Below are 12,386 nucleotides of genomic sequence, written 5' to 3'. Positions count from 1 at the left end.
TAACTACAACCAGTTTCTTCTAACTCTGCTGAGTGACACACAGTAAAGAAAAATATGAAAACATCCAAAACCTGAGAACTCCTGTTGTGAAGAATCCCGTTCTCACTCATGACATAACTTTTCATGAATTTTAAGATTCCTATTTCTTAATCTGTTTCAATAGGAAAGTAGAACAAGTTATCGTTTATATCATAAAACCTTGGCACACTATGTAAAACATTTCTTCCAGTAAAAATAGTCTCTATCTCTTTTTTCAAAAGCCCATCTGAACTCTCAAGTTATTTTACGGAGTAACTTTTAAAGGTGGATGAGGTGGGTGGAGGTAATGAGTTAATAGGGAAACAGGGAAGAAAAAGACAGAGATTCTGTTTTCTACCAATCTTCTGCCAAATTTAAAATTTCTCTTTCAAATATAAAAATATTTTTCTTATATTAAAAATTTGATCAGGTTGTGGTTTTTGTTAGTAGAAAAATTATAATAAAGAACTTCTTTCGGCTTTCCCTTTGGCTATCTGTGTATATGTTGCTTCTTTTTGCTTTGTGAATAGGTATTCTCAACATTTCCAAACACATCTTAAACAAAGTAACTTTTCTGGTCAACTTATTTTTCCAGTAAACATTTTTAATGCAAACAGAGAAAAGAGAAGATCAGTATTGATTGGAATTTCTGATTGTGTAATAATGTTTCTTTCTTGATTCAGTAGTATACCTCCCAGACCTTAGCCTCTGCTAATTAAGGTAAAATGTCCTGTTAGATGCAAGCATTGGGTGACATTTCAGGACAGAAGAGTCTATAAGAGAGCAGGTTTCAAAATATCTCATTTTTTCTCTTTTAGGATGGTGTGACATAGCAAAGACTGAGTAATAGTAGCGGTTTGCCCTGCTGGGAAGGAATATTTTTTCACTAACATTTTTGTAGAATTGCCAGCACATAATGATAATAAAAACCAAACAGATTTGGTTATTTCTATTGTTGCTTATGAATTTTCTGCAGGCAATGCACCCCCTTATTGCTACAACTGTGGTGGGCATCTGGGCCCACCCTTGGCCTCCAACTTGGTGGTGGTTTTCTAAAATAGTTCAGTATTCTCACAGCATAATCCCTTCTCCTATGGAAAGGAGAAAAGGCCAGGAATTTGAAGAAAGCAAATGAACTTAAAGTGCTTTCCTTTGGGCTCAAGACTTGATCCAAATATTTATTCTATTCTACAGTGATAAAAATATCATTAATACCAACTCAAATAAATAAACCATAAATAATCTGAATGTCAACAAGAAGGGTTTTTTAGCAATTGTGGCACATTCAAATGATGGAATTCAAATGTAATCATTAAAAATTATGTCTTAGAAACACAGTTAATAACACAAAAAGATTTTTATAATGTATTGTTGATGTTTTTCCTAAATGGTACAGAGAGTAGGTGAAGTTTGCTCCTATTTAATGAAATGAAAATATAGGTTTAAATATAGTGGTCTGTTAAGAGTGGTTATCTCTGATAGAATGTAGTGAATTTTTATTATTTCTTGTGATTTTCCTAAAATGAATCTATTACCTGTATAATAAAAATTGAAGGAAAAGAAATACCTTTGAAAACAAAGTTTTATGCACATAACTACTTAATAGAGTATTGAACATCTGTCCTTAACTTTGAATCAATAGGTAATTTTGCAAGTTAATCCTTGTACATCATGTCAGGGCCTCACATTAATGTAATCTTTTCTTAGCAGCAAATCCAACTTTGGAGATTGAACTGTCCCGTCTGCTCCTTGTCCTCTCATAGCTGCTGTCAACAGAACATTTTTAAAATGCCACTGAAGCTAGAACTTTTTTCCTGGGAAACTAAAATTCTCCCAGCGAAATTTATAATTTATTTTTTTCCTTCAGCAATGAAACTATATAAATGTCTGTCTACATTTGCATATTTTTGTGATTACTTTTTATATATTTATTCAATATCAAAAAAATGCAGAGGTGGGTATTTGTGTGGATATTTTTCCAGGTTACAAACCCAGTTAAGACATAACCAACAGCTTAGTTTTCCAGTCTTTGAATGTGTTCCACAGGAAAACCACATTTCTCTTAAAATTAGCAGCACTGTATAGAAACGTGATTCTGCAGAGGAGATTTGTGAAGATGCAATGTCCCTACTGATTGTAAATCCCTGAGAAAAGTTGACATTCCAGGTATAATTGGTAATGTAATACAACCAACAGTTTAAAACATTGCAATGGGTTTGAGAGGCTTAAGAGCTCAAGCCTTCCTTTTCATCTCCTGCAATGCAGTTCTCTTCCCAAACCTATTAATTTGGTTGACCTTCTCTCTGAGTTACAAATGAGGGATAAAGTTTTTCTCTTCTATTCAAAAAGTGCCTTGAGAGATTATTAACTACAGTAAAAGTTAAGTCTGGTACTAGCCACATTAATTAGATTCCCAAGAGATGACTAAGGAGCCCTTTATGACTGCTTACAATACAATGAAATGTAATAAAATGTTTGAATTTGTTCTGTTAAAAAGAAAACTAACAATAAAAAAGGTCAAGATATAGGAAGATCCCAACAACCATGTTTAGAGAATTTGTGCTATTATTCTTATGATTGTCTCTTCACTTCTGCCTTTCTTTTAAGGTTATCAGCAGATGGGAAGCTAAAATTACTTTTGAAATGACAAAACAACTTGATAAATGCCATCAATTACTTTCTCAAAACCACTTAACTGAAATCTCTCCCTAGGAGATTTCGGCGTGCCTTGTCTTCCATCATATATGAATCTGCCTTCTCCATGGAATTCACCATTTTCCTCAGAAGAAAAACATGCATTATATTCCAAAATTGTAACCCATCTATGAATATCTTTGGTGAACTCATTAGTTTCTGCATCATATATGGGTGTAAATGACCCTCTCCTTTAAGAGGAAGACACTTAGTTTATGTACACGGAGTGTATACACAGTGGCTATAACTTTAAAAGATTATGATGATACATGCAAGCATAGATTTTTAAATCATAAGCTATACAACTATGTATGGGAGGCAGAGATCCTTTTACGTCTTTATGTTTGGAGAATTTTATTCATTAAATTCAAAGCTTCCCATCCCCCACCTCCATGGTGCTGTCTTATGAAAAACCTTGTACCTTAACGGGTTGGCCATTGTTTAATTGTCCCAGTTCCTTCACTGATAGGTATGTTTTCTTCTAGATGCATGCAGAACACGGCGGATGGCCCTTCTGACCATGTAGAGGATTACCTCTGTGACCCAGAAGAGATGCCTCTGGGCTCTAGAGAGTGCAAATTACCATGTCCCGAGGATTGTGTGATAACTGAATGGGGTCCGTGGACCCGATGCACTTTGGTGAGACAATTAACCATTTATTAATGTAGAATTTGCTTAATTCCTTAACCACTAAAGCTTTAAAAATATTAAGAAAATAATAGCTTGGTTACTAAATTAGTTACTAAATTAGTTACCAAAGCAAGGTGTATTTTTGGCTACTTCATTCTTAGGACTGTGCCATTTAAAATCAGCAATGTTTGGACTCACAGCGGAACAGCTCAACCTCTTGCAAGCTTTATGCTCCTCCACCATCCTCCTAAACCCAGCACAAAATGCCTTTTGTTTTTTTGGTTTTTTTTTGGCTGCGTTGGGTCTTCATTGCTGCTTGTGGACTTTCTCTAGTTGCAGCGAGCAGGGGCTACTCTTCGTTGCGGTGCGCGGGCTTCTCATTGCAGTGGCTTCTCTTGTTGCGGAGCATGGGCTCTAGGCACGCGGGCTTCAGTAGTTGTGGCTCACGGGCTCTAGGCGCACAGGCTTCAGTAGTTGTGGCTCGTGGGATCTAGAGCGCAGGCTCAATAGTTGTGGCACACGGGCTTAGTTGCTCCACGGCATGTGGGATCTTCCCAGACCAGGGATCGAACCCGTGTCCCTTGCATTGGCAGGAGGATTCTTAACCACTGCACCACCAGGGAAGTCCCAAAATGCCTTTACATTTGCTTTTGAATTCACAGCATGTTAAAAACTGCAGTGGTGATAATGATTCCCTCCAGGTAAAGGGAAAAAGAATGAAAATCTAGTAAAAATACTTCAATGGTGTCAGGTTATTATCATCCCTTGCTTTTTGCCCAATCCATTTTAAATTGTAGAAATAATCTTTCACACAGTAGGGGTATGGCAGCAGGAGTATTGACACTAAAACGCAAAAGATCCTGGTAAGAAAGGGAGTAGAAAGAAGAAAGCTGTGCATCAGTGAATCTCTTTCCACACACTGACTCTTGAGTCTCTTTGGGCCTGGAAAGCCAGCTGAGAGTTTCAAATCACACAAAGCTTCTAGATTTCAGCAGCCCGTAGGGCCTCTTCCATGGGACCCTGGGAGGAGAGTCACTTGAAACAGAACTGGCTGATGATGTGGGAAATTTGGCTTATCCTTGTGCACCTTTGTAAAGCTGCACACTTCAGAATGGCATCAAATCATGGAAAAGATACATCTAATGTGGAATTAATTTGCTGAAATATAATATGGGACAGATGCATGTTTTCAAGGAGAAATTAATTTTCTATTTCAGTGTTAACATTATTAAAGATGCTGATTAGCAGCCAACTGATAGAGCAGGAGCAAAACAGGGCTGGCAGTTGACTTGGATACAGGTTAAATTGCAATTAAGAATCAGCTGTTTCACAAGCATATGCAAATGACTTTCTATTCTATTTAATTCCATAGCATCAGATTTGAAGTTACTGTTTCTGATCTTAGTAACCAGATGTTTTCAAAACAAGACTGTACCAGTAGGAGAATGGCAACCAGTCTTTTTCATTAGTGCTAAGTTGTGTTTGTGTGCATACATGAGTGCACATTAGGAAAATAAAGGTTGTATATAACTAGTTATTTAAAGTTCACCCTCAAAACCGTTTTTCAGGTCCTGTCAACTGTATTAGATAAATAGATAGATTATAATTTATGTATTAGGGATCTACAATAATTAATATGAGCATATGTATGTGTTTGTATATGGATGATGTGATATATCTATTTTTTTTTAAGTATTTATTTATTTATTTATTTTTGGCTGTGTTGGGTCTTCATTTCTCTGCGAGGGCTTTCTCTAGTTGCGGCAAGCGGGGGCCACTCTTCATCGCGGTGCGCGGGCCTCTCACTATCGCGGCCTTTCTTGTTGCGGAGCACAGGCTCCAGACGCGCAGGCTCAGTAGTTGTGGCTCACGGGCCCAGTTGCTCCGCGGCATGTGGGATCCTCCCAGACCAGGGCTCAAACCCGTGTCCCCTGCATTAGCAGGCAGATTCTCAACCACTGCGCCACCAGGGAAGCCCTGATGTATCTATTAATATTTGACACATAGGCTCTTTTCCTCCCAGTTTTACTGAGAAATAATTGACAGACATCATTGTATGTTTAAGGCATATAGCATGATGGTTTGATTTACATATATTGTGAAATGATTACCACAGTTGGTTCAGTAGCATCTATCTTCTCAAATAGGTATGATGAAAAGAAAAGAAAGAAAAGAATAAAGGAAAAAAACTTTCTGCTTGTGATGAGAACTGTTAAGATTTAGTCTCTTAACAACTTTCCTGTATAACATACAGCAGTGTTAGCTACAGTTATCATGTTGTACATTACATCCCTACTACTTATTATCTTATAACTGGAAATTTGCACCTTTTGACCACTTTCCTCCAATTCTCCCTTCTCTCCTACCCCCACTTCTGGTAACTGTAAGTCTGATCTCTTTTTCTATGTGTTTTGTTTTTTCTTTTGTTTTTTAGATTCCACATATAAGTGAGATCATACAGTATTTGTTTATCTCTGTCTGACATTTCACTTAGCGTAATGCCTTCAGGGTCCACATCCATGTTGTCACAAATTGTAGGAATCCTCCTTTTTTATGGCTGAATAATATTCCACTGTATAATTATACTACAACTTATTTATCCATTCATCCATTGATGGACACTTCGGTTTTTTCCATATCTTGGCTATTGTAAATAGGGCTGCAATAAACAAGGGGGTGCAGATATCTTTTCAGGTTAGACACATCTCTTAAGCACTGAAGAAACACACACAGCTTAAAAGTTGCGAGTTAAGCTTTATTCGGGGATCTTACTGAGGATTATAGCCTGGGAGACAACCTTTTAGATAGCTCTGAGGAACTGCTCTGAAAAGGTAAAGGAGGAGCCAGGATAAACAGGAGTTTTTTGCTGGGAAAGAACATACAGTCAGACATCAAAAGATTACTGCCAATCACTAAAACAGACATCTCTAGTTAATGACTTTAGTGCTTTCCTGTGTATAGGAAGATGCAAGAATCTGGGCTCATTGAAATTATTCCTTGGACATGTATCTTAACTATCTTGGGTCAGTATCCAAAGCACAGAATGCGACCTCTTTTTCTCCATCCTGTTTCCCTCAGGGCACGTCACCTGCAGCAGCTGCAGTGGCTGGTGCCTTGATCATTGTAGAACTGAGACAGCAGGCAACAGTCTTTGTGTGCTGGAATGGCAGGCAACATTCCCTGTCCCCTGCATCTTAGAGCTAGATGGAACATGAGAAATGCATCCACCACCTTGATTTTATAGATGAAGAAACTGAGGTGTTATGAGATTGTTTAAGTTAGCCAGTGTCCCAAAGGTTCTAACTAACTCTTGCTCCAGTGCTCTCCCTAATACATTAGCTCTTGTGTGGCTGAGTGTTCACCTTTCTGAGGAGCTATATTATTCTTTGTCAGCCTTGCAATCAAAGCAGTTTCCGGCAAAGGTCAGCGGATCCCATCAGACAACCTGCTGATGAAGGAAGAGCCTGCCCTGATGCTGTTGAGAAGGAACCCTGTAACCTGAACAAAAACTGCTTCCACTATGATTATAATGTAACAGGTACGTGAATAGTCATCTCTTTATAGAGTCAAAGGCCAAATCCCACGTCTGTCAGCTCAGCAGCGTTTCCGGAAATATTGTTCAACTCCATCTGCGTGCCTTTTGGACATGCTGCTTACTCTCCCAGAAATAATTCCGTATTAAAGGAAAGAAATATTTATCTGCCTTATTTTTAATAAACATCAAAATAGAGAAATTATCACACAAACATTAGCTCTTAAGGCAGACGGTGAATAGCCTGAGGGTTCCTATTTAAGCCACCCTCCCACTTTCAGAAGGTGCACATAAAAGATATATCTTCCCATGGGTATCAGTTTATTGAAAGATGTCTTTCTTCTTCAGAATGTGTTTAATCACTGTGAATACTGGGACAACAATTCTTTCTGTGGGGGCAGTTCATAGGCGTGATTAGTCTGCTGTAAAGACATCAGCAATCTTAAGCTTGCCAAGAAGTGCGTGAAGAGAATATAAATGTTTCAGAGATATAAATATTATCAAAGGTATAGGTGAAAAAAGATAGATGAGTGTTTTAATTAATTTATTTATTTTTGTCTGTATTGGGTCTTCGGTTCGTGCGAGGGCTTTCTCCAGTTGCGGCAAGCGGGGGCCACTCTTCATCGCGGTGCGGGGACCGCTCTTCATCGCGGTGCGCGGGCCTTTCTCCATCGCGGCCCCTCCCGTTGCGGGGCACAGGCTCCAGACGCGCAGGCTCAGCAATTGTGGCTCACGGGCCCAGCTGCTCCGTGGCATGTGGGATCTTCCCAGACCAGGGCTCGAACCCGTGTCCCCTGCATTAGCAGGCAGATTCTCAACCACTGCGCCACCAGGGAAGCCCTAGATGAGTGTTTTTTAGAAAAAAAGGCTTATTCTAAATTCCATTTCTTTCCCAAACCCTCATCTCATACCATCAAGGCATATACTCTAGGAAAGAAGAGTTTCATGGTTTATATGACTTAGGGCAACGCTGAAGCTTATTTTGGAATTTTTCCCGAGTAATTTTCACACCAAAATAATCCCCAGAAACTGTACAGTGACACACAGCAGTCAGATTGGCTTTTTGCTTCTTTTGGTTTTTCAGTTTCCTATCATGACACAATGAAATCACAGTTCTCTGGGGCATGCTACGTTACCCTGGAAAGAAAGATAAAAGAATTATTTTGCAAAAGACGTATAATAAAGGGAATTAAATAAATATGGCCAAAGTGATTTTGAAATAAATAAGTGTACATTTTACAGTACGGACAGTAAGTGAACGACAGTTTTATTTGGATATAACTACCTAAAGTACGAGCCATTAAAATTATGATTATTTTGCTTAAACAAAAATGTTGAAATTTAAATTTCTACTTTCGTTAGGAAAAAAGTTTTTAAATGACATTTGATCTGCAGGCCACAGCCATTTCTACAGTATCACCAAACAGCTAGCTAGCAAGATTGTCAGGGAGACATCTGCCTCAGGAATAGTCCCTGTAGCGATGTGCAACGCCAGCATTTCCATTTGACTCCAGATATGTTCAAAGCCGGGACCCATACGCTCTGCATGTGGGATGATTGATTGCGGGGCTTAGGAAGCAGTTGTGAATTAAATATGGGATTCAGGTCATCTGAGTTTCATTTGAAATCCGGTTCATACATAGCCTTCTGTTCTGATATGCTCCCTTCCTTCCAGACTGGAGTACATGCCAGCTGAGTGAGAAGGCAGTTTGTGGAAATGGCATGAAAACAAGGATGTTGGATTGTGTTCGAAGTGATGGCAAGTCGGTTAACCTGAAATACTGTGAAGAGGTGAGGGGATGCTGTGTTATGTCTTTGCGAGTAAATTCTTCCCTAATAATTTCAATTCATGCTGAGCCAAGTGACCTGACTGGCGCTTTATGCAGCTCATTGCCAGCAGATGTTTTCGGCACTATTCAGAGGCTGCTAAACACTCTCTTGAAAAGAGACACTGTCCAACACTACTGATTTCTACACGTAATTTCCTGTATTTTGTTCTGCTTGGAGCCCAAAGGTATGCTAATTAGCCTATTCTGAAAGAAATGCTTGGGGAACAATAAGTAATCAAGGTGAATAAAGGCAATAAATCTTAATCAGACTACTCATCATCTTTTGTAATTTCATATGAATTTTGTGTTGCCTGGGACACCTGCCAAGAGCCATCATTTATTCTCTCTGTTGCAAAACATTGATCGCATGTGGTTTGGTAGCAGATTTTGATATTAGGATCTAATACCCAGCTGTGAGAGTCTAAGACTCAGGTCTGGATAAGAGAGAGCTTGAAATTCAAACAAAGGAATAGAGTCTGCCATTAGTGTCTCTTAGGTACAGAGAATTGTAACTGTTAATTCTCCAATTTACAAAAGTAATGTTATCGTTTCTAATATGACCTTAGGAAACGCGAGAAAACATAGCTGTTGTCCTTCGGTAGTTTTCATGAAGCTACACTTCGGGTTTTGACTATTTTGTCTGGTTTCCAGACCAAAAGGGCACTCACATTCCTGACAGATTTTGACTCCTCCTGCATCTGAGGCCACTGGGTTAAACATGAACCAAGATAAGCAACAGCCTCCGTAGACGTGCAACACCCGGGAGGAACTTATAACCTCATTAGGGTTCAGTAGACATGGGACCATGACTTCTGTCTACACATCCTAGGGGTTATCATAAGCTCATGGTAAATTATTCAAACTCCTAAGGGAAAACTCAAGATGGAAATATTTTAATCCATTTGATATCTTTGATATTATCGATGTGGACCTAATTTTTTTAAATTAATTTATGTATTTATTTATTTTTGGGTGTGTTGGGTCTTCGTTTCTGTGCGAGGGCTTTCTCTAGTTGCGGCGAGCAGGGGCCACTCTTCATCGCGGTGCGCGGGCCTCTCACTGTCGCGGCCTCTCTTGTTGCGGAGCACAGGCTGCAGACGCGCAGGCTCAGTAGTTGTGGCTCACGGGCCTAGTTGCTCCGCGGCGTGTGGGATCTTCCCAGACCAGGGCTCGAACCCGTGTCCCCTGCATTGGCAGGCGGACTCTCAACCACTGCGCCACCAGGGAAGCCCTTTGTGGACCTAATTTAACTCTCTGTATCTCTGTCCATGGGAACAGAGCTCCCAAGTGTGCTGAAAACAAATTGTTGCGTTAATAAATTGCTCTGTCATCTTATAACATAACTTAGTCAATTACTGCTTTAGATTTCATCAGAAATTTTATACCTGAATCAGTTTGGCTTTGAAACTAATAACATCGAAGTGATGTGACCATTATAAAAACAACATTATTATTAATGAACGTTATTATTATAGTCATATACAGGCTGGAGAGCTTTCTGTGGTCTACCTCTAGTTGGTTAATATGTCTCTTTTTTTGCAAATGCACATGTAAGTGTCCTCCTGGGTCAGAATGAGATAACTATTAATAGCTCTGAGAGCTTTTAGAAAGCTAAACCCAAATCATACAAGACCAGTTTTTAGATATCTCATGACTACAGGACAAAGATATAAATAGGGCCTTTTATTTCTTAAGTGAAACGTGGGTTAAAACCTGAGAAATAATTTTAAGTATCCAGGAGCCTAGATAATTTTACTTTTATGTACAAATATTATAATGTCTGAATACTGTGATGACAGGGGTTCAGATCATAACATTTTAGTAAATGCTGTATTCAGGGAGAGCAGTGCTACTCTCTGCAGGAATTGGATTAAACAACTCATATCCCATTTTATCCACCCTAAAAAGCAGTAGACTTAAATAACAGCCCTGAGAAAAGCTGGCTATCTTTTTTAACAGTAGATTGCCTACCTACTAATACATGTGCAAACCCTGAATTGAGTGCAATAGCAGTAGCTAACTCTTGCTGTTTCTCTAACAGCCAAAAAGAAAGATGGCATTACTGTCCAACAGAGAGGAAAATTAGGGTTAAATCCATCCAGCATTTATATAGCACTTTTGTCTTTGATGTTTTTCAGACGTTAATTCACCGGATACCTAATAACTGGTTTCTCCTTTCCTATTCTTTTATCCCTGAACATATGTTTAGATAAATGATAGATTAGATAGATGATAGGATGGATAGATAGATAGATAGATAGATAGGTAGATAGACAGATAGATAGATAGATAGGTAGAGGTGGATAGATATAGAGAGAGAGCAGAAAAAGAAGCTACAAGAAATTTAAGAGAAAAAGTAGTACAGAGTTGAAATGTCTTACTACTAGATACCCAAAATATCTGTAAACAGACATCCTTTTTAATCCTCTAGCGAAATAAATAAGCCAGTAGTAGTTGAATTCTGTGATTCAAAACCTTTCTCAATGAAACTATTAGGTACCTTAAATTTAACACATCATTTTTATCGTATCACCTTAAAACTTCTAATCTCCAGTGATTATAAGTGATTTAATTTAATTTTAAATTAAGTGATATGGTAAAAGTTTTCATACCAAATACTCAGCTTTGTCAAGTATTACTGATGGAGAATATAATGAGAGTGTTTACAGAGGGATCTGGTACATAAATCATCGATCTGATCCTCTCTCAGTGCATAACTTAGAGCCAAGAGTTCTACTTGAACTGCAACATAACATTTCAGAAAAATTTTCTTTTGCCTTTTTCTGCTCTATAAATTACACTGTAAACGTACTTTCATGCAGAAATAAAAAAGGTCTTGAAAATCCCCAAGGATTACTAATTTAAAAAATTGCACTTTCCTAACAAGCTCTTAATTTTTCTATTTCAATGCTATTTTGTACCTTTGAATTTTTAAATGTTTGAATATACAGTGGATGAGTTTGAAATCTCATCCTTTTTTAAAGGTAGAATACTTAAATAAGTAATGCTACTTAATGCAGTAAAATGCACAACATTATTATCTGATGAGAGACTAATGCCAAAATAACAATTACACCACAGTTAGCTGAGATCAGTTTTAGAAGGGAAAATCTTTTTTAAAAAATAATAAATGTATATAAAATATTCATAATAAAAATTCTAGTGACCCACCCCTCCTTTTGAGAGAGGTAGCTTACTTTAAAACTATTTTATATTATTTTAGTACATTATATTTTTGGTTTTGAGTGGCAATTGGTCTTTAACCTCGCTCTTTTTTGTTTGACATGCACATGTAAAAATAAATAATATCCCCAAAATACAATTATATATCTGTATATTGATGATATTCCTGGTTTTTAACTAATAGAAAATATTTGTGCTTATACCTATTTATTCCTCCTTTAGGGAAATTCAACTAATTTGGAGATTAAATCTTCCTTTTTTCATTTTTTATATAAAAAATTCAACAATATATAAGTCTACTGAGTAAATGGGCTCCTCTATTCATCCTGTTCCTTTTGCTCCCACTCTCCTGGATTGAACCACTTTATATTGTTAACAGTTTGGGTCTTTGTCCTGCAGACATCTTTTTATTTTATTATACATCTTGCTTATTCTTCCTCTCCTCTCCTCTCCTCCCCGCTCCAATCTTGCCCTTCCTTCCTCCTTCCATCAACACTGCA

The 12,386-nt window shown here is 38.0% G+C and overlaps 1 protein-coding gene across 1 annotated transcript in view; it reads left to right on the top strand.

Annotated features, from left to right (window-relative positions):
- THSD7A (thrombospondin type 1 domain containing 7A) overlaps window positions 1–12,386 on the top strand; it is a 487,237-nt gene that overhangs the window by 449,915 nt on the left and 24,936 nt on the right. Inside the window, exons 17-19 of the mRNA XM_007191805.3 lie at window positions 3,198–3,351; window positions 6,736–6,880; window positions 8,550–8,665. Coding sequence (XP_007191867.3) covers window positions 3,198–3,351; window positions 6,736–6,880; window positions 8,550–8,665 — 415 coding nt within the window. The remainder of the gene's footprint in view (window positions 1–3,197; window positions 3,352–6,735; window positions 6,881–8,549; window positions 8,666–12,386) is intronic.

This window comes from Balaenoptera acutorostrata, chromosome 7 (assembly GCF_949987535.1).
Source record: "Balaenoptera acutorostrata chromosome 7, mBalAcu1.1, whole genome shotgun sequence".
Taxonomy (NCBI): Eukaryota; Metazoa; Chordata; class Mammalia; order Artiodactyla; family Balaenopteridae; genus Balaenoptera; species Balaenoptera acutorostrata.
This window is presented reverse-complemented; position numbering and strand designations above follow the sequence as displayed.